Below are 26,331 nucleotides of genomic sequence, written 5' to 3'. Positions count from 1 at the left end.
CAGAGAACACGTTCGCCAACTAGTTTTAAAGTTGTTATTTGCTTGCACTGGATGTTATTTACTGCGATTGGTAAACTGTGGAACTGGTTTTGCTAATGGCTGTAATTACATTTCAGGCTTAACGTTCATTTACTTCTCAACAACTTTTATATGACAGTGGTTGCTGGAACCTCCGGGGCTGACAGGGGGAATTGTCTTATTGCAGCCAAGCATCTGCCATACAAGTGCTGCAACGAATCACTATTGTAACCATCGCTCTGATGGCTGCATCCCTCGGCCAGTCTGCTCAGACTCGGCACAACTACAAACACTACAGCTTGTCAGTCATGTTGTGGCTAAGGGGGACTGGTGCGAGAAGTCACGTAGGACCCGTTCTGCACATGCACAGACCCACAAACATCGGATTAGTATGTAAACCATTCATCTGAATCACACCATGTGTGCGTATGGTTGTGTATGTGTGCATATGGTTGTGTATGTGTGAGTATGTAGGAATATTTGTTAATGTCCTCATTCCTCTATAGTTTTTACATCATATGGCATAAAACGCTTGGCGAGACACAGACACCGCACCACGGATTATTGTTAATACACAGCACTGCATCATGGATTATCAGTAATATACAGCACTGCACCATGGATTATCAGTAATATACAGCACTGCACCATGGATTATCAGTAATATACAGCACTGCACCATGGATTATCGTTAATACACAGCACTGCACCATGGATTATCAGTAATATACAGCACTGCACCATGGATTATCAGTAATATACAGCACTGCACCACGGATTATCGTTAATACACAGCACTGCATCATGGATTATCAGTAATATACAGCACTGCACCATGGATTATCAGTAATATACAGCACTGCACCATGGATTATCGTTAATACACAGCACTGCACCATGGATTATCAGTAATATACAGCACTGCACCATGGATTATCAGTAATATACAGCACTGCACCACGGATTATTGTTAATACACAGCACTGCATCATGGATTATCAGTAATATACAGCACTGCACCATGGATTATCAGTAATATACAGCACTGCACCATGGATTATCGTTAATACACAGCACTGCATCATGGATTATCAGTAATATACAGCACTGCACCATGGATTATCAGTAATATACAGCACTGCACCATGGATTATCGTTAATACACAGCACTGCACCACGGATTATCATTAATACTCAGCACTGCACCACGGATTATCATTAATACACAGACACTGCACCACGGATTATTGTTAATACACAACACTGCACCACGGATTATCGATAATACACAACACTGCACCACGGATTATCGTTAATACACAGCACTGCACCATGGATTATCAGTAATATACAGCACTGCACCATGGATTATCGTTAATACACAGCACTGCACCACGGATTATCATTAATACTCAGCACTGCACCACAGATTATCGTTAATACACAGACACTGCACCACGGATTATCGTTAATACATAACATTGCACCACGGATTATCGACAATACACAACACTGCACCACGGATTATCGATAATACACAACACTGCACAACGAATTATCGATAATACACAACACTGCACCACGGATTATCGTTAATATTCAGCACTGCACCACGGATTATCATTAATACACAGCACTGCAGCAGGGATTCTTTATGTTCTTATATAAATGAATGCATTCAAAGTGTTTTAAATGCAAAACCAAGGAATGTTTATGGAGGTAAAATGAAGGAAAACTGGATACAAAGCATCAGCATCGAAGCCTCCTGAATTCTGAATCCTCCGTTCTCAGATATTTGTTTTTTGTTTAAAGATTTTTTATATTAGGTTGAGGGTTTCATTAATACTGTGGGCCTAATTAGCAGTAATGCACATTCTGAAATATTGAGTACGATCCTATTACCGGGAGTCCGCGCAGAGCTGGAAATCAGTATATACAATTATCTCCTAATGTACTAATCATTACATATGGATTACTAATACATACAGGAATCCAGTCTCCAGATGGCCCGGGTCACTGCAGACGGGTGACACGTTCTCCTCTGTGATGTCTGCGCGGCCTCAGTGTCGCTCCTGTCTGACTATGTGTCCGGGAATAGGCAGGGGTTGGTGTAGCCTCTAATGGGCCCAATGAAAAGATGTCTGGGACCTTTGTGAGCATATATCCAGTTTACAGTGCGCAGAACACTCGCCTACAACTAAACAAATCTGGTTTAACATTTTGGATTCAGTATGTAATATACACACACAACACTTAGGGGCCTGTTCATTATCGGCTGCACAGTGGTCCCTGATAATTAGGTATCCAGCTCACTGTGAGTTGCAGCAGTGGATACTTAACCACCAGAGCAATTCAGTGTTGCTCCGATAGGGGGGATGCTGATCCGGTGTGCCGCCGTCCCCACAATCGCTATCACTACAAGTACGAGTTATACTGACATGAGTTCCCGCTGCACACGGCCTAGGAAGGAACAAGACTCGGGGAACCAACCCCCCCCCCCCCCATTTATATTTCACCACACCACAGAATACACTAACATGCCACTTCAAGGATCAGCATACCCTCCAACTACTGATCTTATCTCTCAGAACAGTAATACACTGTACCAACATGATAAATTGCTCAAATCAAGGTATTGGTCCATTGACGGTACGTGCAAGGCAGGACTGGGGGCACGAATCAGTGATCTTTTATGTTTAATGGTGACATCCGTCTGGAAATGCAGCGACCGGTGGCATCATCTAGTGCAATTCTACTGTTTCTTCTTTCCCTTCATCGGAGCTGTGGTCAGGATCCCCGCAGTAAGTATTGGGGTTAGGGTTAGGCTGTGGGGGGAGGTTAGGGTGTGTGTGTGTGTGTGTGTGTGTGTGTGTGTGTATGGGGGGGTTATGGATAAAATACGTACAGGATCCATCATGATTTCAACCGTCGGGATATTGATACTGTCCTCATCATCACATGTATTTGATTGGTTGATGCAGGGGAGGACCCGGTGAAGTATTCCTGCGCCTAGATTGCGTTTATAAGACCCGTTGGCTGCATGGAGAAACGCTTTCTCCGCTCCTTTTTTTCGTTCTGTGCATGTGCTGCGTCCACACAGCGCATGCATGACCTAGCAAAGTGCGATCGCATCCCAGAGGGATCGGGCGTCTGCGTGACGTCACATGCAGGCTCTCAGATAATGAAAATGTCTGCGCTGTGTATGCAGGGGGTGCGTCCGCAATTCCCTGTTCAGCATTGCGATCGTAATCTCATTGTGATCGCATCGCTGACCAGGGAATTGCGGAGGGAAGGTCCTGGCATTCTGGGAAGCCTTACCCTGTGCTGGGCGGCCCTCGCTTCTACTACTCAACCTGAATAGGGTCCCATAGTCTTTGATACTGCGCATGCGTCTAAGTTGCACTGCGCCTGATTGTGTCCTTGCTGAATGGCAGCTGCAATGTCAGGAGCGCACAGGGAGAATGTAGTGGGTGTTACTGGACGGTGCATGCGTAGCCCCCATGCAAAAGAGCCAGCCGGGGAAGGAGGGTGCATCCCAGTCACCCACAAATCGTGGCATTAAGCTGTGAGGGGCGGGGCGACTAATGATGCCGTTTGCCCGGCCTCGTCCATGATAAGAGCCGCTGCATTACATCTTTCTTCTGACGGTAAGTGCGTGTTATATAAACCCCCAGTTCTTCTTCCTTGCAAATCCCGCGTTTGCCCTGTTTGCACCATGAGGGGGGAGAAAGGGAACCCTGACTGCACCCACTATACACAAACTGGACCCAGGATTTCTAAACCAGTGTTTGGGATAATTCACCCATAAAGGAGGATATAGGCTACACGGGGGGCAGTAGGGGCAGATAATGTAGTGACAGCTGCAAAGTGCCTGTAAGAGTGGGGGCAGAGCCTGCGGCGGCTGGTCGTTATGCCCGCTAATCAGATATGGAGGGTGAGGACAATGCAGAACATGCAGCCACAGCGGGGCTCATACAGACATACGGTGGGCGGACAAGACATTATATTTGTGAAGTGAAAATAATACATACAGAATATCTATAACGATTGCAGTAGTAGTATTAGTATAAAGGCTACAGGGCGGCATGTACTAAGTATCGCATCTGCCATGCCGTACATCCCGCCACTTATCGGGTACATGCCGCCGTTACTACAGCTGGTATCACCTAGAAATGTGCCCAGGACAGCCCTCCCGATGAGAGATATCCTCTTCCGGGTTTAGGACCCAGGAGCCCTTCTGAGCGCGCGCAGAGTGACATGGCATCCGCGGCGGGTGAGGAGAAGCCCATAAGCAGCTACTGTACAGCCGGGTCCAAGCTTCAGAGTGGATCACATTCAGGAGCTTGGTACATATGGCATATTCTGAAAACAGCAGTATTCTGGCGATTTGGCTGCATTTACCCTTTAGTGTATCCCATCCCCCGTGTGTTGGGCCTAATTCAGACCTGATCGCTCCTATGCGTTTTTGCAGCAGTCTGCGATCAGATAGCCGCCACCCATAGAGAGTGAAAATAGGATTTTGGTTACCTACCGGTAAATCCTTTTCTCGTAGTCCGTAGAAGATGCTGAGGTCCGCATTAGTACCATGGGGTATAGACGGGTCCACCAGGAGCCATTGGCACTTTAAGAGTTTGAGAGTGTGGGCTGGCTCCTCCCTCTATGCCCCTCCTACCAGACTCAGTCTAGAAACTGTGCCCGAGGAGACGGACATCTTCGAGAGAAGGATATTACACAGATAGTGGTGAGATTCACACCAGCTCACACATACAAGGCACATTAAGCTAACCAGCTTGAAAACGCAACAACCGCTGAAACATTACTCACCAAGTAACAATGCAGTACTCAACTAAAATGAAGTTGTATTGAACCAAATAACGATAGCAGGAAAACGAAGCGATGGGCGGGCGCCCAGCATCCTCTACGGACTATGAGAAAAGGATTTACCGGTAGGTAACCAAAATCCTATTTTCTCTTATGTCCTAGAGGATGCTGGGGTCCACATTAGTACCACGGGGATGTACCAAAGCTCCCAGAACGGGAGGGAGAGAGCGGAGGCTCCTGCAGAACTTATTGACCAAACTTCAGGTCCTCAGCGGCCAAAGTGTCGTACTTGTAGAACTTTGCAAACGTGTTCGACCCAGACCAAGTAGCCGCTCGGCAAAGCTGTAAAGCCGAGACACCCCGGGCAGCCACCTAGGAAGAACCCACCTTACGAGTAGAGTGGGCCTTAACATACATAGGACACACAACAGGCAAAGATGATATGATGGCATCAGCTTTAGGAAAGGTCCATTGCTAGTTGTATCGGTGGATCAGGTCTCTGTTTGTAAAGTGTCCTCAGTGATTGGAAGTGTCCATTTGTAGCCAAGGATTAGAAAGTCCCAAAGATTGGTCGGAGAGTGATATCCAGGTAAGTGAGTAGGCTCAACGCGTTTCACTGGCAACAGTGTAATCCAGCTTCCTCAGCTTTCCTAAAGCTGATGCCATCATATCATTTGTTGTGGACTCGGTAACTATTCTTGTGTTCCGGTGAATGCTATCTGGAGACTGTCCTAGCTATAAGGATATATTTAAAGCCATAAAGGGGAGTTGAGAAATATATACATTCTATCCAGTGAGATAACATCATCTGCAAGTACTAAGATTAATGGGTAATAGGAATCGATTCCTGTGTTTTTGAATGTAATAATAAATCTGTTATCTTTTTATATAAGCAAACCGTCTTATTATTTTCAGCCAGCACTGGTATACTGTTTTCTTTTTATCTATATATTCGAGGACCTGACCATCCTCTTACCAGCTGCTGCTGACTGCGCACTTACATATTTCTTTTATCTCCGGCTTCCAGACTTGACCACCCTCCTTGGAAGGTCTCTCCTTGAGTAACTGCGCCCCAGCCTCAGAGACTTGCATACGTGGCGAATGTGAGGTAGTTGCAACCACCAGTAGAGTAAAATCCTGGCCTTTGGTGACAGATGTATCCTCTGGTGCATATGTAGATGGGATCCCGACCACTTGTCCAGGAGATCCAGTTGGAAGGACCGAGCATGAAACCTCCCATACTGTAGAGCCTCGTAAGAGGCCTCCATCTTCCCCCGAAGGTGAATGCACCGATGAACCGAAACCCGGGCTGGCTTCCAGACATCCCGGACCATTGTTTGTATCACCAACACTTTTTCCTCTGGAAGAAACACCCTCGGCACTTCCGTGTCGAGGATCATTCCCAGAGAGGACAACCTCCTCGTTGGTTCCAAATTTGATTTTGGAAGATTCAGGATCCAACCGTGTTCCCTGAGCAGGTGGGTCGTGAGAAGGATGGACTGTAACAGCTTCTCCTTGGACGGTGCCTTTATCAGCAGATCGTCAAGATATGGAATTATGTTCACCCCTGTCTGCGGAGGAGAACCATCATTTCCACCATCATCTTGGTGAAAACCCTCGGTGCTGTGGAGAGGCCAAATGGCAGAGGCTGGAACTGATAACGACAGTCCAAAAGTGTGAATCGGAGATAAGCCTGATGCGGTGGCCAAATCGGAATGTGGACGTATGCATCCTTGATATCCAGTGATACCAGGAATTTCCCCTCTTCCAGACTTGATATCACCGCCCTTAGAGATTCCATGTCACGTTCCGGGTATCTGGACGCCATTACTTGCCTTTTAGATGTCTCCTGAGGCTGGCTCAGCGTTCCAAGGTTGGATCTCATCTGTGTCTACACTCTGCATATTCCTCCTGTCACGCTGAGACGCTGTCACAGCGGCGCCATGTTTGAATCCTGCATGGCGCCTCCCGTCCTCTGCGGTCTCCGTCGCCGCTCCTGTGTTATAGTTTGCAGGTTGTCAGAGTGGTGCTTCATGCCTGCCGCGGCCTCCTCTGTCATCCACGTGTCTCAGCATACAGTTGTCAATCTGGCGTCTCCTGTCCTCTGCGGTCGGCGCCGCCATTACTGCTATGTTTCCACATGGTTTTCCAAACCAGCTTTCCCTCCAAGTACTAACACGGGCGCAGCCATGTTGGATCCAATCACATGCCTCAGTTCCACCAATCCACTGCCTCTGGAAATCTGCATAATTGCCCAGCCAATGCCTGCCTTGCTGCAGGTATAAGTATCCTGTGCCTGGGCCAGGAAGTCGTCAGTGCGTTGTTTGTCATACCTTGTTCCAGTCTCTCTCTCCTGTGGTTGTTTCTCCAGGTTCCAGCTCCTGTCTCCAGCATCCACTAAGAGACCCGCACCTGCCTTCCATCCTGCGGTGCAGCCTGACTCTGCAGTTCTCCGTGGCTGTTCCAGCTTCCAGCTATTTACCCATCTGCTTTCAGCAGCCAGCTTTCAGTAGATTCCAGCTTCCTTAAAGTGCCGGTGTTGTTCCAGCGGATTCCTACTTACCAGCAGTATCCACTAACCACCGGTAACCACTCTTCAACTCTTCTGTTTCCACGCTCCCTAGCATCTTACAGTATCCACTCCGTGTCTTCATCACCTGTCTGGTTCCGTCCAGCATCCACTCCATGTCTTCATTACCTGGCTGATTCCATTCAGCATCCACTCCGTGTCTCTACCACCTGGCTGGTTCCATCCAGAGACTACAACAGTTTATTCCAGTTACCAGTTTCATCTAATACACCCACTGGCGTGTTCCTCGGCTGTCTCCACTGCTACAGCCAGGCCTGGTAAGGTTATTTCATCAAAGGACTTTACCAACTATTCTTCAACCTACCAGTGCTCTGTAATACCTTTTACGGTTAAAGTGATCCAGGAACTGTATTATCTGCCACTGTTTATCATCAACTGTGAATGCTGTTGTTATTACACGGAGTCTGTTAATTAAACTTTTATTGACTTTTAACCTGGTTGTCATGGTCATGCCTTCGGATAAGGGTAATCCTTCTACACTTACATGTCCAGGGGTCTGATTAAACCTCCCAGGTTTAAATTCATTTCAGCCCCTACAACTGAGGCTTCCTCCTGTCAGCCAAAACCCTCAGTTGTGACAGTAAGCACTGACCATATGAATCCAGCCAGAGACCAGGATCAAGCGGCCAGGCCAATGTAAGAACTGGCAGCCAGACTTGAACATCAGGAGGCTGCACAAGGCCACATCATCCGCTGTCTCCAGGATCTCTCTACTCGGCTGGATGGGATCTTATCGACCTTCCGTGGATCAGACGCGTCCGGTGTGTCCACCACAGTGACACCAGCTGTAACCCCACCCACCTTACCCATTTCCATTCCACGTCTTCATCTTCCAACGCCAGCAAAATTTGAAGGATCTCCAAGGTTCTGCAGGGGATTTCTCAACCAATGTGAAATCCACTTTGAGCTTCAACCTGGCAATTTCCCCAGTGACCGTACTAAAATTGCCTATATCATTTCTCTTCTCAGTGGCTCAGCCCTTGACTGGGCATCACCTTTATGGGAGAAGTCTGATCCCCTGCTGTCCTCCTATACTGACTTTGTAGCAACATTCAGGTGCATCTTCGACGAGCCAGGCCGGGTAACCTCTGCTTCATCTGAGATTCTCCGTTTACGCCAGGGAACACGTACTGTGGGACAGTATCTTATACAGTTCAAAATCCTGGCATCCGAACTGGCATGGAACGACGAGGCCCTGTATGCTGCATTCTGGCATGGCTTATCTGAACGCATCAAGGATGAGTTAGCTACCAGAGACTTGCCCTCTAAGTTGGATGAACTAATTTCACTATGCACGAAAGTAGATCTACGGTTCAGAGAAAGAGCAACCGAGCGAGGAAGATCATCTATTCCTAAATCTTCTGCTCCTCCTCCTCATCACCCATCTCCATACAAGAATGAGACCATGCAAATTGGTTGTTCCCGTCTATCTCCCGCTGAGCGCCGAAGACGTCTCTCTGAGTCTCTTTGTCTCTACTGTGCAGCTACGTCTCACGCTATCAATGCCTGTCCCAAACGTCCGGGAAACCTCAAATCCTAGCTCGCCAAGGAGAGGGCCGGCTAGGAGTAATGATCTCCACTCCATCTCCTCATGATTGTAATCTCCCAGTTTCGCTTCAAATTGCTCAACGTTACAGGAACGTCATTGCCCTCCTTGATTCCGGAGCAGCTGGGAATTTCATAACCGAAGCTTATGTTAAACGGTGGTCCCTACCCACTGAGAGACTTTCCTCGTCTATTTCCTTGACTGCAGTGGATGGCAGTAAGATTTTTGACGCAGTTATTTCTCTAAGGACTCTACCAGTTCGTCTGAGAGTACGAGTTCTTCATTCAGAATTTATTTCCTTTCTAGTGATTCCAAGAGCCACACATCCATTGGTTTTGGGCCTTCCATGGCTCCCTCTCCACAATCCATCGATTGACTGGACGACTACGCAAATACTAGCATGGGGTCCCTCCTGTGCTGAGACCTGTTTGTCCAAAGTGCTTCCTGTTTGTTCTTCCTTCCCCAGGTCGTCTGATGTTCCACCTCCTCCATATCAAGACTACACGGACGTGTTCAGTAAAGCTTCTGCTGATATCCTTCCTCCTCATAGAGAATGGGACTGCCCAATTGATCTCATTCCAGGGAAGGTTCCACCTCGAGGCCGAACTTATCCGTTGTCTCTGCCTGAGACGCACTCCATGGAGGAGTACATCAAGGAGAACCTGGCGAAGGGTTTTATCCAACCTTCTTCTTCTCCAGCTGGCGCAGGCTTCTTCTTCGTTAAGAAGAAAGACGGTGGTCTGCGGCCGTGCATCGACTACAGAGGTCTGAACGACATTACCGTCAAGAACCGATATCCTTTACCCTTGATTACAGAGCTCTTCGATTGAGTTAGCGGAGCAACCATCTTTACAAAGTTGGATTTGAGGGGTGCCTACAATCTCATCCGGATCAGTGAGGGTGACGAGTAGAAGACCGCCTTTAACACCCGTGATGGACATTATGAGTACCTCGTCATGCCCTTCGGATTGAGCAATGCTCCAGCTGTCTTCCAGCATTTCGTGAATGAGATCTTCAGAGACATCTTATACCGCCATGTCGTGGTTTATCTAGATGATATCCTCATCTTTGCCAATAATCTAGAGGAACATCGTTTCTGGGTAAAGGAGGTTCTGTCCCGTCTCTGTGTCAATCATCTCTATTGCAAATTAGAGAAATGTGTTTTTGAAGTTAAATCCATTCCGTTTCTAGGTTACATTGTGTCTGGTTCCGGACAAGAGATGGACCCTGAGAAACTACAAGCAATCCAGAATTGGCCGATACCCTTAACCCTCAAAGGGGTCCAGAGGTTCTTAGGGTTCGCCAATTACTACAGAAAGTTTATACGAGACTTTTCCACCATTGTGGCGCCTATCACTGCGTTGACCAAGAAGGGTGCTAATCCGTCCAAGTGGTCTGAAGAAGCTACGCAAGCTTTTCATCTTCTAAAGCAACGGTTCATCTCTGCACCAGTTCTGAAACAGCCCGACATCGACTCTCCTTTCATCCTTGAGGTGGATGCCTCCTCCGTTGGAGTAGGAGCGGTGCTATCCCAGAGGGCTAAAGATGGTCATCTACATCCTTGCAGTTTCTTCTCCCGGAAGTTCTCCCCAGCTGAGCGCAACTATGCCATTGGCGACCAGGAGTTGCTAGCCATCAAGCTCGCTCTAGAAGAGTGGAGATATCTGTTGGAGGGAGCTTCTCATTCAATCTCTATACTTACCGACCACAAGAATCTTTTATATCTGAAAAGCGCACAATGTCTTAATCCTCGTCAGGCCAGATGGGCACTTTTCTTTTCCAGGTTCGACTTTAAACTCCAGTTCTGTCCGGGCTCTCAGAATCGCAAGGCCGATGCCCTTTCCCGCTCATGGGAGCAAGAAAATGAGTCGGAGTCTGCGGACAAGCATCCTATTATTAATCCGTTGGCATTCTCCACGGTAGGGATGGACTCTATGCCCCCACTAGGGAAAAGTTTTGTGAAGCCGGTGTTAAGGAAGAAGCTCATGCATTGGGCCCATGCTTCCCGTTTTGCCGGACATACAGACATTCAGAAAACCCTTGAGTTTATCTCTAGGTCCTACTGGTGGCCAACTCTGAAGAAGGACGTCATGGAGTTTATTGCCTCTTGCCCAAAGTGTGCCCAACACAAAGTCTCCTGCCAGTCGCCTGCGGGGCAACTGGTTCCATTAGCTGTTCCCCGTTGACCGTGGACCCATTTGTCGATGGAATTTGTTACAGACCTGCCTATGTGCAACAGGTTTAATACCATCTGGGTGGTAGTTGACCGGTTCACCAAGATGGCACATTTCATACCTCTCACCGGTCTTCCATCAGCTTCCAAGTTGGCTCAAGTGTTTATTCAAGAGATCTTCCGACTTCACGGTCTTCCTGAAGAGATCATCTCTGATCGTGGAGTACAATTTGTAGCCAAATTTTGGCGAAGTTTGTGTCAAGGCCTCCAAGTCAAGTTAAAGTTTTCTACAGCTTACCATCCTCAGACCAATGGTCAAACCGAGAAGGTGAATCAGGACTTGGAGGCCTTCCTCCGCATTTATGTGTCTTCCTCCCAAGACGACTGGGTTCAACTCCTTCCTTGGGCCGAGTTCAGCCACAACAATCAATACCATTCCTCATCTTCTTCAACACCATTCTTCATCAACTATGGATTCCACCCTAAAGTTCCAGAATTCCAACCGCTTCCAGCAACTTCTGTTCCAGCAGTGGATGTCACCTTGCGTCAGTTTTCAAATAACTGAAAGAATGTGCGTACGGCTCTGCTAAAAGCCTCATTCAGGTACAAGAAGTTTGCAGATAGGAAGCGTAGAGCGGTTCCTGCTCTTAAAGTGGGTGATCGTGTGTGGCTGTCCACAAAGAATTTGAGGTTGAGAGTTCCCAGCATGAAATTTGCACCTCGTTACATCGGTCTTTTTAAGATTGAACAAGTCATCAATCCCGTTGCTTACAGACTCCAGTTACCTCCCTTCTTGAAAATACCCAGGACATTCCATGTTTCCCTGTTGAAACCGCTGATCCTGAATCGGTTTCATTCTGCACTTCCTCCGGCTCCTAAAGTCCAGACTCAACAGGGAGTTGAGTATGAGGTGGCCAAGATACTGGATTCACGTGTCCGTTACGGTCAGTTGCAGTATCTTATTGACTGGAAGGGCTATGGTCCTGAAGAACGCTCTTGGACCAATGCGTCAGACGTCCATGCTCCTGCCTTGGTCCGGAATTTCCACTCAAAGTTTCCTCTAAAGCCTAAGAAGTGTCCTAGGGCCACTCCTAAAGGGGGGGGTGCTGTCACGATCCGGGTATCTGGACGCCATTACTTGCCTTTTAGATGTCTCCTGAGGCTGGCTCAGCGTTCCAAGGTCGGATCTCATCTGTGTCTACACTCTGCATATTCCTCCTGTCACGCTGAGACGCTGTCACAGCGGTGCCATGTTTGAATCCTGCATGGCGCCTCCCGTCCTCCGCGGTCTCCGCTGCCGCTCCTGTGTTATAGTTTGCAGGTTGTCAGAGTGGTGCTTCATGCCTGCCGCGGCCTCCGCTGTCATCCACGTGTCTCAGCATACAGTTGTCAATCTGGCGTCTCCTGTCCTCTGCGGTCGGCGCCGCCATTACTGCTATGTTTCCACATGGTTTTCCAAACCAGCTTTCCCTCCAAGTACTAACATGGGCGCAGCCATGTTGGATCCAATCACATGCCTCAGTTCCACCAATCCGCTGCCTCTGGAAATCTGCATAATTGCCCAGCCAATGCCTGCCTTGCTGCAGGTATAAGTATCCTGTGCCTGGGCCAGGAAATCGTCAGTGCGTTGTTTGTCAATCCTTGTTCCAGTCTCTCTCTCCTGTGGTTGTTTCTCCAGGTTCCAGCTCCTGTCTCCAGCATCCACTAAGAGACCCGCACCTGCCTTCCATCCTGCGGTGCAGCCTGACTCTGCAGTCCTCCGTGGCTAATCCAGCTTCCAGCTATTTACCCATCTGCTTTCAGCAGCCAGCTTTCAGTAGATTCCAGCTTCATTTAAAATGCCGGTGTTATTCCAGCGGATTCCTACTTACCAGCAGTATCCACTAACCACCGGTAACCACTCTTCAGCTCTTCTGTTTCCACGCTCCCTAGCATCTTACAGTATCCACTCCGTGTCTTCATCACCTGGCTGGTTCCGTCCAGCATCCACTCCATGTCTTCATTACCTGGCTGATTCCATTCAGCATCCACTCCGTGTCTCTACCACCTGGCTGGTTCCACCCAGTGACTACAACAGTTTATTCCAGTTACCAGTTTCATCTAATACACCCACTGGCGTGTTTCTTGGCTATCTCCACTGCTACAGCCAGGCCTGGTAAGGTTATTTCATCAAAGGACTTTAACAACTGTTCTTCAACCTACCAGTGCTCTGTAATACCTTTTACAGTTAAAGTGATCCAGGAACTGTATTATCTGCCACTGTTTATCATCAACTGTGAATGCTGTTGTTATTAAACGGAGTCTGTTAATTAAACTTTTATTGACTTTTAACCTGGTTGTCATGGTCACGCCTTCGGGTAATCCTTCTACACTTACATGTCTAGGGGTCTGATTAAACCTCCCAGGTTTAAATTCATTTCAGCCCCTACAACTGAGGCTTCCTCCTGTCAGCCAAAACCCTCAGTTGTGATATTCCATTTTGAACTTGAATTCTTTAGGAAAGGGATTTAGCAATTTTAGGTTCAGAATGGGCCTGACTGAACCATCTGGTTTCGGTACCACAAAAAGGTTCAAATAGTAACCTTTGTTTTGCAGATGAGGAGGGACCGGTACAATAAGCTGTGCCTCCACCAACTTCTGGACGGCTGCCTGCAGGACAGTCCTGTCTGCCAGCAAAGCTGGCAAGCCTGATTTGAAGAATCGGTGAGGAGGGAGATCTTGAAATTCCAGCCTGTATCCCTGGGACATGATATCTTGCACCCAGGCATCCAGGCCAGACGACACTCAGATGTGACAGAAAAGCCCGAGTCTCGCTCCTACCGGCCCCACCTCCGGGGTGTACAGCCCACCGTCATGCGGAGGACTTCGGCGTACTTGAAGCAGGTTTCTGTTCCTGGGAACCCACCGCAGCCGGTTTCTTGGATTTGGGCCGGCCTTTCCGAAAGAAGGTGTTGGATGGTCTGAAAAGGGTTTCTTCGTAGCAGGTGCAGCTGAGGGAAGAAAAGGTGATTTACCCGCCGTAGCCGTGGAGATCCATGCATCTAACGCTTCCCCAAAGAGAGCCTGACCTGTGTAGGGTAGGGTCTCCACAATGCTCCTGGATTCTGCGTCGGTAGACCACTGTCGCAGCCACAGTCCTCGACGAGCTGAGACAGACATGGAAGAAATTCCTGCAGCCATGGAACCCAGGTCTTTCATGGATTCTACCAGAAATCCTGCCGAATCCTGAATGTTACGCAAAAACAATTCAACATCAGATTTATCCATAGTATACAAATCTTCAAGTAATGTGCCTGACCACTTTACTATAGCTTTGGCAATCCAAGCACTGGTGGTGGATGCTTGAACAGGGAAAACCATCTTTTTTGAGAGTCTGTATACAGACGCGTCAACAATGGACGGGTTTTCCCATTTTTTTCTATCCTCCACAGGGAAAGGAAACGCCACCAGGACCCTTTTAGGGCTGGTCTTCAGTATGCCAACTAACGGGATCCCGGCACACAGTATACCGGCGCCGGGATACCGACAGCCGGCATACCGACACTTATTCTCCCTCGGAGGGAGAATAAAATAGCGTGGCCACCGTGCCCATAGCGTGGCGAGCGCAGCGAGCTAGCAAGGGGTTCATTTGCGTTTGCCACACTGTCTGTAAGCCGGCGGTCGGGCTCCCGGCGCCAGTATGCTGGTAGCCGGGAGCCCGACCGCCGGCATATCGTAGTGAACCCCCCTTTTAGGGATCTGGAATTTTTTCTTAGGGTTTTCCCATGCTTTTTCAAAAATAGCATGTAATTCTTTGGATGCAGGGAAGGTTAGCGAGGCTTTCTTATTGTCAGTGAAGTAAGCCCCCTCATCCTGCTCAGGTGTTGTATCTGCAATATTCAACACATCCCTGATAGCCTCTATCATCAACTGCCCCCTTTAGCAAGAGATGCGGCCCCCTGAGCACATCCCCATCACCGTCAGCCGTGTCATAATCGGTATCCGTGTCATCTTGCATAATCTGTGAAAGAACACGTTTTTGGGAATATAACAGAACTGGGCCAGACTGCCATAGAGGTCTGTAAAGCCTGAATTGCAGACTCATTCTGTGCAACCGTTGTAGACATCTGAGAAATCATAGATTTGATAGAGGATAACCACTCAGGCTCCCTTGCTGGTATCTGTGCTAAACCAGTGCAATCCTGATTACATGGAATGGGATCATCCTGAGAGGACATATCCTCTGCAGCATATGACACAAAGTCTCTGGACATAGCTTAATGAAGACCACACACACACACACACACACACACACACACACACACACACACACACACACACACACACACACACACACACACACACACACACACACACACACACACACACACACACGAGGACAGACAGAGTTTCACCTCCAAGAATGGCAAGAGAGACACAGAGATGGGAGCAGACCCACACACAGCATTTCTTAGGTAAAGGGAGACCCCCAACCAGCACTGATTGTGCACTTTAATAGGTTACACAGCCTGTATACAGCCTCCCCCCTTCTACAACCCCCTGGTACCGTGAGAGATAGCTGGAGTTGTTCTGGAGGAATTTGCTCTTCACTGACAGCGTTTCTGCAGGCAGGAAAATGGCGCTGAATGCTGCTGGGTCCGCTCCGAGGAGAAGCTCCGCCCCCAAAATGGCGCTGTCTTCCCGCTCTTCATAGGATTATACTGGCCTGAGGAATTATACTGGCAGAGATCCCGGGACCCCGACAGGCTGTGTGACCAGTGTAGGGTGTAGGCGCTGGCTCAGGGCGCCCCTCACAGCGCCGCACTATGTACTGCTGAGCCCCGGAAGCACAGTTAGTACTGCGCTCCATACCCTGTTGCCGCCATCTCCGCACCGGCCCCCTGCTTGCTAGGGGGTCGGTGACTCACTCGCCACTGATCTTCTGGCTCTAAAAAAAACCCTTTTACTAAAGAAGCTCTGTAGAGCTCCCCTAGCTGTGACCGGCTCCTCCGGGCACATTTTCTAAACTGAGGGGTATATTCAATTAGCAGCGATAACGGACTTTTCGCGTGTAAAGTCCGGTTTTCCTGCGAAAAAACGGACTTTTCCTGCGAAACGCGATTTAAGCCTATTCAATTTTCCTGGAAAATTTATCGGTGATCATTTTTCCACTAATTTCACTTCACCTACTCCGAAGCAGGTGAAAAGTTGGGAAAAGTCACTATTTTAAGGTGAAAAAATGTTTGGATATGGTACAGAACTCCTGGGACACCCCCCTTAATGACTAATTAGGCACGTTGAGGTTTTTAATTATTTTTAATAGGTCAATAATGACGTAATTTTTGGGGTGAAAAAGTACAAAGTGATGGAAATTGGGTTCAAGGTATGGGACAGGTATATTGGGGTGCTTTATGAGTGGGACAGGTGTTTTTAGGCTTGCAGGTGGGAGCAATCGGTCTGTTTCCACTTTTTTTTTTAAAGTACCCTAAAATGACCCAAATATATACTTATACCCATTTTCATGTACCCCAAATTTAATGAGAGCATTTATTTTGCTCAAAAAAACTTGCTTTCTATAATTTTTTTGCATTTAAAAAAAAAAAATGCATATAACAGCAATTTCACACAATTTAAGTCCCCAAAAACGCTCTAATGTGATCTCTAACACACTTCTCTTCTGTTTTCCTATGCTAGTTTAGCATTTTTTGGGGTACAGGCTGATTTCCTCATTTTCACCTGCACTTTTCACTGCAAGAATTTTCACGTGAAACCCGTTTGGAATTAAATAGGTCGAAAAACGGAGCATTTTCACGGCAATTTTCGCCCAATTGCCGCGAATTTGCGGATAATTGAATACCCTAGCTAGCCTGGTAGGAGGGGCATAGAGGGAGGAGCCAGCCCACACTCTCAAACTCTTAAAGTGCCAATGGCTCCTGGTGGACCCATCTATACCCCATGGTACTAATATGGACCCCAGTATCCTCTAGGACGTAAGAGAAAATGTGTGCGAATACATATGCACGCTGTGCAAAAACTTCGCCAGACAGCAAATCCGTTCGCAACTCACTCACCATCAAATGATTTTTCCAGTGTGTGCGCAGCCGAGTACTTACTCCTACAGTGAGATGAGAATTTGCTGATCGGGGTTGGAGCTGACGTCACACACCTGCTTTGAAAACGCTTGGGCGCGCCTGCGTTTTTCCTGACACTCCCGGAAAACAGTCAGTTACCACCCACAAACGTCCCGCTTCCTGCCAATCACCTTGCGTAGATGATTTTTGCATGATTCTTTCACAGTTTGGGCTCGCGTTTGCACATTGTGGTATATGCGCTGTCATTCGATAATCGTCCGCAGGTCTGAAGTAGGCCCTTTATCCTGACGTTTATACATATAGCGGCAGATTTAACAACGAGTGATTTTCATGTCTTTACTAATCTTATATGGTGCACCAGCCAATCAGCTCCTACCTGACAGTGACTGTAACTGACTGGCTGGTGCGCCACACAGGATTAGTAACAAGTGATAACAAGACTGTATCACTCACTATTAAGGGCTCTATTCATGAAGCAGTGATAATAGTGGAGAAACAGACCAGTGGAGAAGTTGCCCATGGCAACCAATCAACATCTCCCTTACATTTTATAGAATTATAGGACAATATTATCACAATCTCATTGGCAGGGTCCCCACTGACCCTGAGCTCCCACATAAGTGATAAATATAGCCCCAGTAGCCCCTCACTCCCCCAGTCACACCACAACCTCCCCCCATTGGCTGCACAGTGATCACATGGTCCCCAGTACAACAGCTTCCTGCTCATGGTGCTGGGTCACTCAGGATTCCAGCTCCCACCTGCTGCAGACCTGCTCTCTTCCTGGCCTGGCATTGGTGTGGCACTGCAGCCCAGTGAGCTTTAGTGGGCATACATAGATAGCTGTACATATGTTATATAATATGTTTCACCAGGACATAGCTGACCTGTTACTGTTATACAGTGAATATCTGTCTGACCAGCACGTGGCTCCACAGCCCAGGGAGTTACCCACTGCACAGCACAGAGGGGGTCAGGGGGCACAGACCCCTGCACAGCGCAGAGGGGGTGAGGGGACACAGACCCCTGCACAGCGCAGAGGGGGTGAGAGGACACAGACCCCTGCACAGCACAGAGGGAGTGAGAGGACACAGACCCCTGCACAGCGCAGAGTGGGTGAGAGGACACAGACCCCTGCACAGCACAGAGGGAGTGAAAGGACACAGACCCCTGCACAGCACAGAGGGAGTGAGAGGACACAGACCCCTGCACAGCACAGAGGGAGTGAGAGGACACAGACCCCTGCACAGCGCAGAGGGAGTGAGAGGACACAGACCCCTGCACAGCACAGAGGGAGTGAGAGGACACAGACCCCTGCACAGCGCAGAGGGGGTGAGAGGACACAGACCCCTGCACAGCACAGAGGGAGTGAGAGGACACAGACCCTTGCACAGCACAGAGGGAGTGAGAGGACACAGACCCCTGCACAGCACAGAGGGAGTGAAAGGACACAGACCCCTGCACAGCACAGAGGGAGTGAAAGGACACAGACCCCTGCACAGCACAGAGGGAGTGAGAGGACACAGACCCCTGCCCAGCGCAGAGGGGGTGAGGCACAGCACAGAGGGAGTGAGAGGACACAGACCCCTGCGCAGCGCAGAGGGGGTGAGAGGACACAGACCCCTGCACAGCACAGAGGGGGTGAGGGGACACAGACCCCTGCACAGCGCAGAGGGGGTGAGAGGACACAGACCCCTGCCCAGCACAGAGGGAATGAGAGGACACAGACCCCTGCACAGCGCAGAGGGGGTGAGAGGACACAGACCCCTGCACAGCACAGAGGGGGTGAGGGGACACAGACCCCTGCACAGCACAGAGGGGGTGAGGGGACACAGACTCCTGCACAGCACAGAGGGAGTGAGAGGACACAGACCCCTGCACAGCACAGGGGGAGTGAGAGGACACAGACCCCTGCACAGCGCAGAGGGGGTGAGGCACAGCACAGAGGGGGTGAGGGGAGACAGACCCCTGCACAGCACAGAGGGGGTGAGGGGACACAGACCCCTGCACAGCACAGAGGGGGTGAGAGGAGACAGACCCCTGCACAGCACAAAGGGGGTGAGGCACAGCACAGAGGGTGTGAGGGGGCACAGACCCCTGCCCAGCACAGAAGGGGTGAAGTGGCACAGACCAGCAAGGAGCCAATGAAGAAGAGGCGGTGCCATGACAGAGGTATTACTGTATGCTTTTGCTGATGGCATTTGGGTGTGGCAGAAGCCAGGGTGGGCATAAAAGCAAGGGTGCAGCTGTGCCCATGCCACAAGCCAGCAATGCCACACAAGTGCTAGTGGCCCCGATATCCCTGCATTTCAAGCAGATCCCTATTTTCATGGGGGAGGTGGGGGTTGCAGTATTTTCATTTGGGTGTGGCTGTGGCATAAATTGGGTTGGGAATAGGTAGAGGGGTGTGAAAGCCACAAGCGGGCATTGGATCTGTAGTATTGAAAGATGTGGATTCAATTTGATGTCCCTGTATTTTAGGCAGATCCTTTTTCTCATACGTCCTAGAGGATGCTGGGGATGCTTCAAGAACCATGGTGTATAGACGGGATCCGCAGGAGACATGGGCACACTATAAGACTTTGAATGGGTGTGAACTGGCTCCTCCCTCTATGCCCCTCCTCCAGACTCCAGTTAGATTCTGTGCCCAGTGAGACTGGATGCACACTGAGGAGCTCTCCAGAATTTCTCTGAAAAAGAAGATAGAAGCCGGGTGAGTATGAGAAGATCAGAAGACTTGAGTGATGGCAGAAGAGGTATCGCGCAGCGGGTGCGCTGCGCACCATCCTCCCACACAGCACTGCAGGGTGCAGAGCGCAGGGGGGGGCGCCCTGGGCAGCATGAACACCTCAAATCAGACTGGCATGAGTAAGAACAGTGCCCCGGGCACTAGTTAAGGGACCCCCGACGATATATAAAGCGCTAACAAGTCTGGGCAGTCATTTTACTGGCCTCAGTACCGGGATAGGCGCTGGGTGTGAGCTGGTAGAACTTCCTCTGTGTCTCTCTTGCAGGCTTTGTTGTGGGTCTGTCTCCTATAGCCCCAGTGTGGTTGTGGGTGTCGGTACGTGTGTGTCGACATGTCTGAGGCTGAATGCTCTTCCCAGGAGGAGGCTGGAGTGGGGACAGAAAATACTGTGAGAGTGACCGTGTCAGTACATGATTGTGGCGATAAAAGATGTATTACATATCACTGAGGACCCTGCTGTTCCTGAGGGATCAGTACTAAATGCCGCTGGCCGGAATCCCGGCGGTCGAAATACCGACGACGGAATCCCGACCACACAATCCCGACAGGGGTGGTGAGCGGAACGCTATTTAAAAGAAGCTGTAAGGGATATTGGCCTTTTGGGTTCAAGGGCCAATGCCATGGCGGTCTCAGCAAGGAGAGCGTTGTGGATACATCAATGGAATGCTGATGCTGACTCTAAGAAGGCGATGGAGTCTCTTCCGTTTAACGGTAGGGTCTTGTTTGGCGACGGCCTCACTGACCTGGTGTCTACGGCTTCCGCGGGTAAGTCTTCATTTTTACCTTATGTCCCTGCACAGCAGAAGAAATCGCCTCACTATCGGATGCAGTCCTTTCGGCCCAATAAATTCAAAAAAGGACGAGGGTCCTCCTTCCTTGCTGCGAGGGGGAGAGGACGGGGAAAAAGGTCACAGGCTGTGGCAAGTTCCCAGGAGCAGAAGTCCTCTCCGGCTTCTACCAAATCCACCGCATGACGCTGGGGCTCCTCTGCGGGAGTCCGCTTCAGTGGGGGCACGTCTCAAACTCTTCAGTCAGGTCTGGGTGCAGTCGGACCTGGATCCTTGGATAGTAGACATAGTAACCCAGGGGTACAAGTTAGAGTTTCAAGACGTGCCCCCTAACCGATTTTTCAAATCGGCCTTGCCAGCTACTCTTCCGGAAAGGGAGATAGTAAGCGCTGCGATACTAAAGTTGTGTCAAAATCAAGTGATTGTCACAGTACCCCCGTCTCAACAGAGGGAAGGTTTTTATTCTAGCCTGTTCGTGGTCCCGAAGCCGGATGGCTCAGTCAGACCGATTCTAAACCTAAAATCCCTCAATTTCTTTCTAAAAATAGAATAGTTCAAGATGGAGTCTCTACGAGCGGTGATCTCCAGTCTGGAGGAAGGGGATTTTATGGTGTCGGCCGACATAAAAGATGCCTACTTACATGTCCTCATATATCCTCCACATCAGGCTTACCTGAGATTTGCTGTGCAGGATTGTCATTACCAATTTCAGACGTTGCCATTTGGTCTGTCCGCGGCTCCGAGGATTTTCACCAAAGTAATGGCAGAAATTATGGTTCTCCTGCGCAAGCAGGGAATCACAATTATCCCGTACTTGGACGATCTCCTGATAAAGGCGAGGTCCAAGGAGCAATTGTTGAAGAATGTTGCCCTTTCACTGACGATTCTGCAACAACACGGTTGGCTCCTAAATTTGCCAAAATCACAGTTGGATCCGACGATACGGCTCTCGCTCCTGGGTATGATTCTTGATACAGAATTGCAGAGAGTTTTTCTTCCAGTGGAAAAAGCTCTGTAAATACAGAACATGGTAAAACAGATTCTGAAACTGGCAAAGGTGTCAGCTCTTCACTGCACTCGGTTGCTGGGGAAGATGGTGGCAGCCTACCTGCTGGACCAGTGGTCCGGGTCTCACCTGGACATGCACCAGAAAATAATTCTATCTCCCAGGACCAGAATTTCCCTTCTGTGGTGGCTGCACAGTTCTCACCTTCTGGAGGGACGCAGGTTCGGGATTCAGGATTGGATCCTGGTGACCACAGATGCAAGCCTCCGAGTCTGGGGAGCAGTCACACAGGGAAGAAATTTTCAGGGAAAGTGGTCAAGCCAGGAAGCTTGTCTACACATAAACATTCTGGAATTAAGAGCCATCTACAACGGCATACTGCAAGCAGAACATCTTCTTCAGGGTCAGCTGGTCTTGATTCAGTCAGACAAAGTGACAGCAGTGGCGTACATAAACCGCCAAGGCGGAACAAGGAGCAGAGCGGCGACGGCCGAGGCCACGAAGATTCTTCGCGGGGCAGAAAGACATGCCAGCGCTCTGTCAGCGGTCTTCATTCCAGGAGTGGACAACTGGGAAGCAGACTTCCTCAGCAGACACGATCTCCATCCTGGAGAGTGGGGTCTTCATCAAGAGGTCTTTGCAGAATTGACAAGTCGTTGTGGAGTTCCTCAAGTGAACATGATGGGGAGGCCTCAACAAGAAACTTCAGAGATATTGTTCCAGGTCAAGGGACCCTCAAGTGATAGCGGTGGACGTCCTAGTGATACCGTGGGTGTTTCAGTCGGTCTATGTGTTCTCTCCACTTCCACTCATTCCAAAGGTGATAAAAATTATAAGAAGAACAAGGTTTCAGGCGATCCTCATTGTTCCGGATTGGCCAAAAAGGGCCTGGTATCCAGATCTTCAGGAGTTGCTCATAGAAGATCCCTGGCCTCTCCCTCTTCGGGAGGACCTGTTACACAGAGGCCGTGCGTGTATCAGGACTTACTGCGGCTGCGTTTGACGGCGTGTAGGTTGAACGCCAAATCCTAGCCCGAAAGGGTATTCCCAGTGAAGTCATTCCTACACTTCTTCAGGCTAGAAAAGAAGTAACGGCAAAGCATTACCAACGTATTTGGAGGAAATATGTGTCTTGGCGTGAATCCAAGAAGGCTCCTACAGAAGAATTTCACCTGGGGCGTTTGCTCTATTTCCTACAAGCAGGTGTGGATGCGGGCCTAAAGTTAGGCTCTATTCGGCCTTGTCGATCTTTTTTTCAAAAAGAATTGGCCTCCCTTCCAGAAGTTCAGACCTTCGTAAAAGGCGTGCTGCACATCCAACCTCCCTTTGTGCCCCCAGTGGCACCATGTGACCTTAATGTGGTGTTGCAATTCTTGCAATCACATTGGTTTGAACCTTTGAGCAAGGCTGAGTTAAAATTCCTTACTTGTGTTGGCCTTGGCGTCTGCAAGGCGAGTTTCTGAGTTGGCGGCTTTGTCTCACAAAAGCCACTATTTGATTTTCCATGCTGATAGAGCGGAGTTGAGAACTCGTCAGCAATTTGTGCCAAAAGTGGTTTCATAATTTCACGTAAACCAGCCTATTGTGGTGCCAGTGGCTACTGACGCCTCGGCGGAATTGAGGTCTCTCGATGTGGTCAGAGCGTTGAAAATCTATGTCGCCAGAATGGCACAGATTAGGAAAACAGAGGCTCTGTTTGTCCTGTGGGCTCCCAACAAGATTGGGGCTCCTGCTTCCAAACAGACTATTGCACGCTGGATTTGTAATACGATTCAGCAGGCTCATTCTACGGCAGGATTGCCGTTACCGAAATCGGTGAAAGCCCATGCTACCAAAAAGGTGGGCTCATCCTGGGCGGCTGCCCGGGGAGTCTCGGCGTTACAACTTTGCGGAGCTGCTACTTGGTCGGGTTCAAACACCTTTGCGAGGTTTTACAAGTTTGATACCCTGGCTGATGAGGACCTCTTGTTTGGTCAATCGGTGCTGCAGAGTCATCCGCACTCTCCCGCCCGTTCTAGAGCTTTGGTATAAACCCCATGGTTCTTGAAGCATCCCCAGCATCCTCTAGGACGTATGAGAAAATAGGATTTTAATACCTACCAGTGATTTTTTTTCTCTTAGTCCGTAGAGGATGCTGGGCGCCCGTCCCAGTGCGGACTGTATCTGCAGTTTGGTTATAGTTACGCTCATGTTACGTTGAGTTCAGTCAGTCTGTGACTGTTGTTGGTCATGCTGTTGCATGCGTTGTTGCTGAATGCCATGTTGTACGGCGTGTTTGAGGTGTGAGCTGGTCTGTATCTCACCTTAGTTTAAAATAATTAAATAAATAATTTTCATCTAAATGTCCGTCTCCCTGGGCACAGTTCCTATAACTGGAGTCTGGAGGAGGGGCATAGAGGGAGGAGCCAGTTCACACCCATTCAAAGTCTTATAGTGTGCCCATGTCTCCCGCGGATCCCGTCTATACCCCATGGTTCTTGAAGCATCCTCTACGGACTAAGAGAAAAGGATTTACCGGTAGGTATTAAAATCCAATTTTTTTACTGCAGTTATGCTGTGTATTACGCTGCATGTGGCATGTGGGTGTGGCGGGGCATGGTTTGGCCATGGGTAGAAGGGTGCCACAGCCACCCCTTTTGTCTGTGACACGCCAGGCCCTGCCACTCCCAATGGTAGCGGATACTGTATGTGAGATTACAGAACGTAGATGTTTTTATTGTGTGTTTAGTATGATTATTTGCAGTGTATTCATTTGCTGGGGGCATTTGTGTGGCAGACGCTGGTTTGGGCGTAGGAAGAGAGATGACATAATCATCTCTGTGCCCCTAGCAGGCCCTGCCACAGCCGAATTGTAATGGTTCTGTGAGCTTGTATTGTAAATCCCGCTGTCCTTTTCTATGTGTAATTTTGTATGATTTTGGTGGGTTTTTCTTGGTCTGCAAAGTCTGCAATGTGATTTGCATTGATCTATTTATACAGGTGTTACAGGTATACGGGTGTACAGGTGTTACAGGTATACGGGTATACAGGTGTTACAGGTATACAGGTGTTACCGACTCCAATCATTTTACTGTGACTGGATTTGTCACTTGTCTGTCCTTCATTATAGCCGCAAGTCCTGTTGAGAAAGCTGCTAGAGCAGAATACAGAAGGGTAGACCCAGGGGATGAAGAGGAGACATCAGACCCAGAAGGGGGTCCAACTGCAGTGAGAGCACAAAGGTTTTCGGATGAAGAGAATGACATCTTGGTCCGGAGAGTGCTGGAATCTTATGACCTCATCTCTGGCTGCTGGGCTCACGTGACCTCAACCGAGAGAAGACAGGCAATATGGAAGAGCATAGCTGAGGCCTGCAGCGCCGTGGCGATAGAGACACGGACAGTCGAACGTTGCAAGAAGAGGTTCAGCGACTGTAAGAGATATATAAAGAAGAAAATGGGCCACATTCCCATTCCTAATAGAGGTCCCGGTGGTGGTGAACCGCTGCTTACTGTCTGGCAAGAGAGGCTCAGAGAACACATGATATCTCATCCTGAAGAAGGACTTTCCACAGTTATCGACACCCATGATCCAGCTACGTTGGCCGACCCGGGTGACTGTTTGTTGTGTTTTGTGTTATGTAGATATGTCGTTTTTGTTTTGTTTTTGTTAGCATTGTGAATATTGTTTTTTTTTTCTTTTAAAAGCATCTGAGAGGCGTCAAGAGAGTCCATGGATGAACAGACCCCGGGAGATACCACCACAGAAGGGTGGCAAGTACTGTATTATAAATGTTTCTCTTACGTCCTAGAGGATGCTGGGGTCCACATTAGTACCATGGCGTATAGATGGGTCCTTTGGGAGCCATGGGCACTTTAAGAGTTTAATAGTGAGGGCTGGCTCCTCCCTCTATGCCCCTCCTACCAGACTCAGGTTAGAAAATGTGCCCGGTGGAGCCGGTCACAGCTAGGGGAGCTCCTAGGAGTTTTTCTAGTTTTATTATTTTTTAAGAGCAGTTAGGTACAGGAAGGCTGCTGGCAACAGACTCCCTGCTTCGTGGGACTTAGGGGGGGAGTAGGAACCAAACCTTAAGGTTAATGGCCACTATCTCCGCTGACAGGACACTGAGATCCTGAGGGTGTTGATCGTAAGCCCCCGAGGCGACCGCTCGCTCCCACAGCACTGCCGCCACCCCCTAACAGAGCCAGAAGATGCGGTGGTGAGTATGACGCTGGCGGGAATGGCGGCACAAGGGAGGAAGCGCAGCGCTGATGCTGCTCTCCGAAAAGCTCAGAGGTACAGTTGTGAGGGGCGTCCTGGGCCAGCGCAATACCCTAACACTGGTCGCTGAGCTAACGGGCTAATCCCATTGTTAGCAACAAACACACCTCAGGCCAGTATAAAATAATAAATGCGGGAAGATGCGCCATAACAGGGGACAGGGCTTCTCCTTAGAGCGGATCCAGCACTCACCAGTGCCATTTTCTCCCAGCAGATCACACTACAGAGACACTGACAGGGAACGCTGCCCTCCACTTAACTCCAGTTATCCTCTGCGGTACCAGGGTGTCATAGAAGGTGTGGGGGGGG

At 49.2% G+C, this 26,331-nt stretch overlaps 2 protein-coding genes across 2 annotated transcripts in view; both read left to right on the top strand.

Moving 5' to 3' along the window:
* Positions 1-26,331, top strand: part of LOC135053761 (uncharacterized) — a 214,805-nt gene that overhangs the window by 127,650 nt on the left and 60,824 nt on the right. The gene's annotated exons all lie outside the window — the stretch shown is intronic.
* LOC135053285 (serine/arginine repetitive matrix protein 5-like) lies at positions 17,946-25,552 on the top strand. The gene is made up of 3 exons (XM_063957468.1): positions 17,946-19,391; positions 24,872-25,354; positions 25,449-25,552. Exons 1-3 carry the CDS (start codon positions 18,071-18,073, stop codon positions 25,550-25,552), a joined length of 1,908 nt encoding a protein of 635 aa, XP_063813538.1. The 5' UTR covers positions 17,946-18,070.

Source organism: Pseudophryne corroboree, chromosome 1, assembly GCF_028390025.1.
Source record: "Pseudophryne corroboree isolate aPseCor3 chromosome 1, aPseCor3.hap2, whole genome shotgun sequence".
NCBI lineage: Eukaryota > Metazoa > Chordata > Amphibia > Anura > Myobatrachidae > Pseudophryne > Pseudophryne corroboree.
The sequence above is the reverse complement of the archived record's forward strand: the minus strand, read 5'-3'. Positions and strand labels throughout refer to the sequence as shown.

Coding starts and splice junctions, on each gene's coding strand:
- LOC135053285 (XM_063957468.1), top strand. CDS start 18,071: ATGTTATATAATATGTTTCACCAGGACATAGCTGACCTGTTACTGTTA. Junction 19,392..24,871: donor GAGGCGGTGCCATGACAGAG/GTATTACTGTAT, acceptor CCTTCATTATAG/CCGCAAGTCCTGTTGAGAAA. Junction 25,355..25,448: donor AGCTACGTTGGCCGACCCGG/GTGACTGTTTGT, acceptor TTCTTTTAAAAG/CATCTGAGAGGCGTCAAGAG.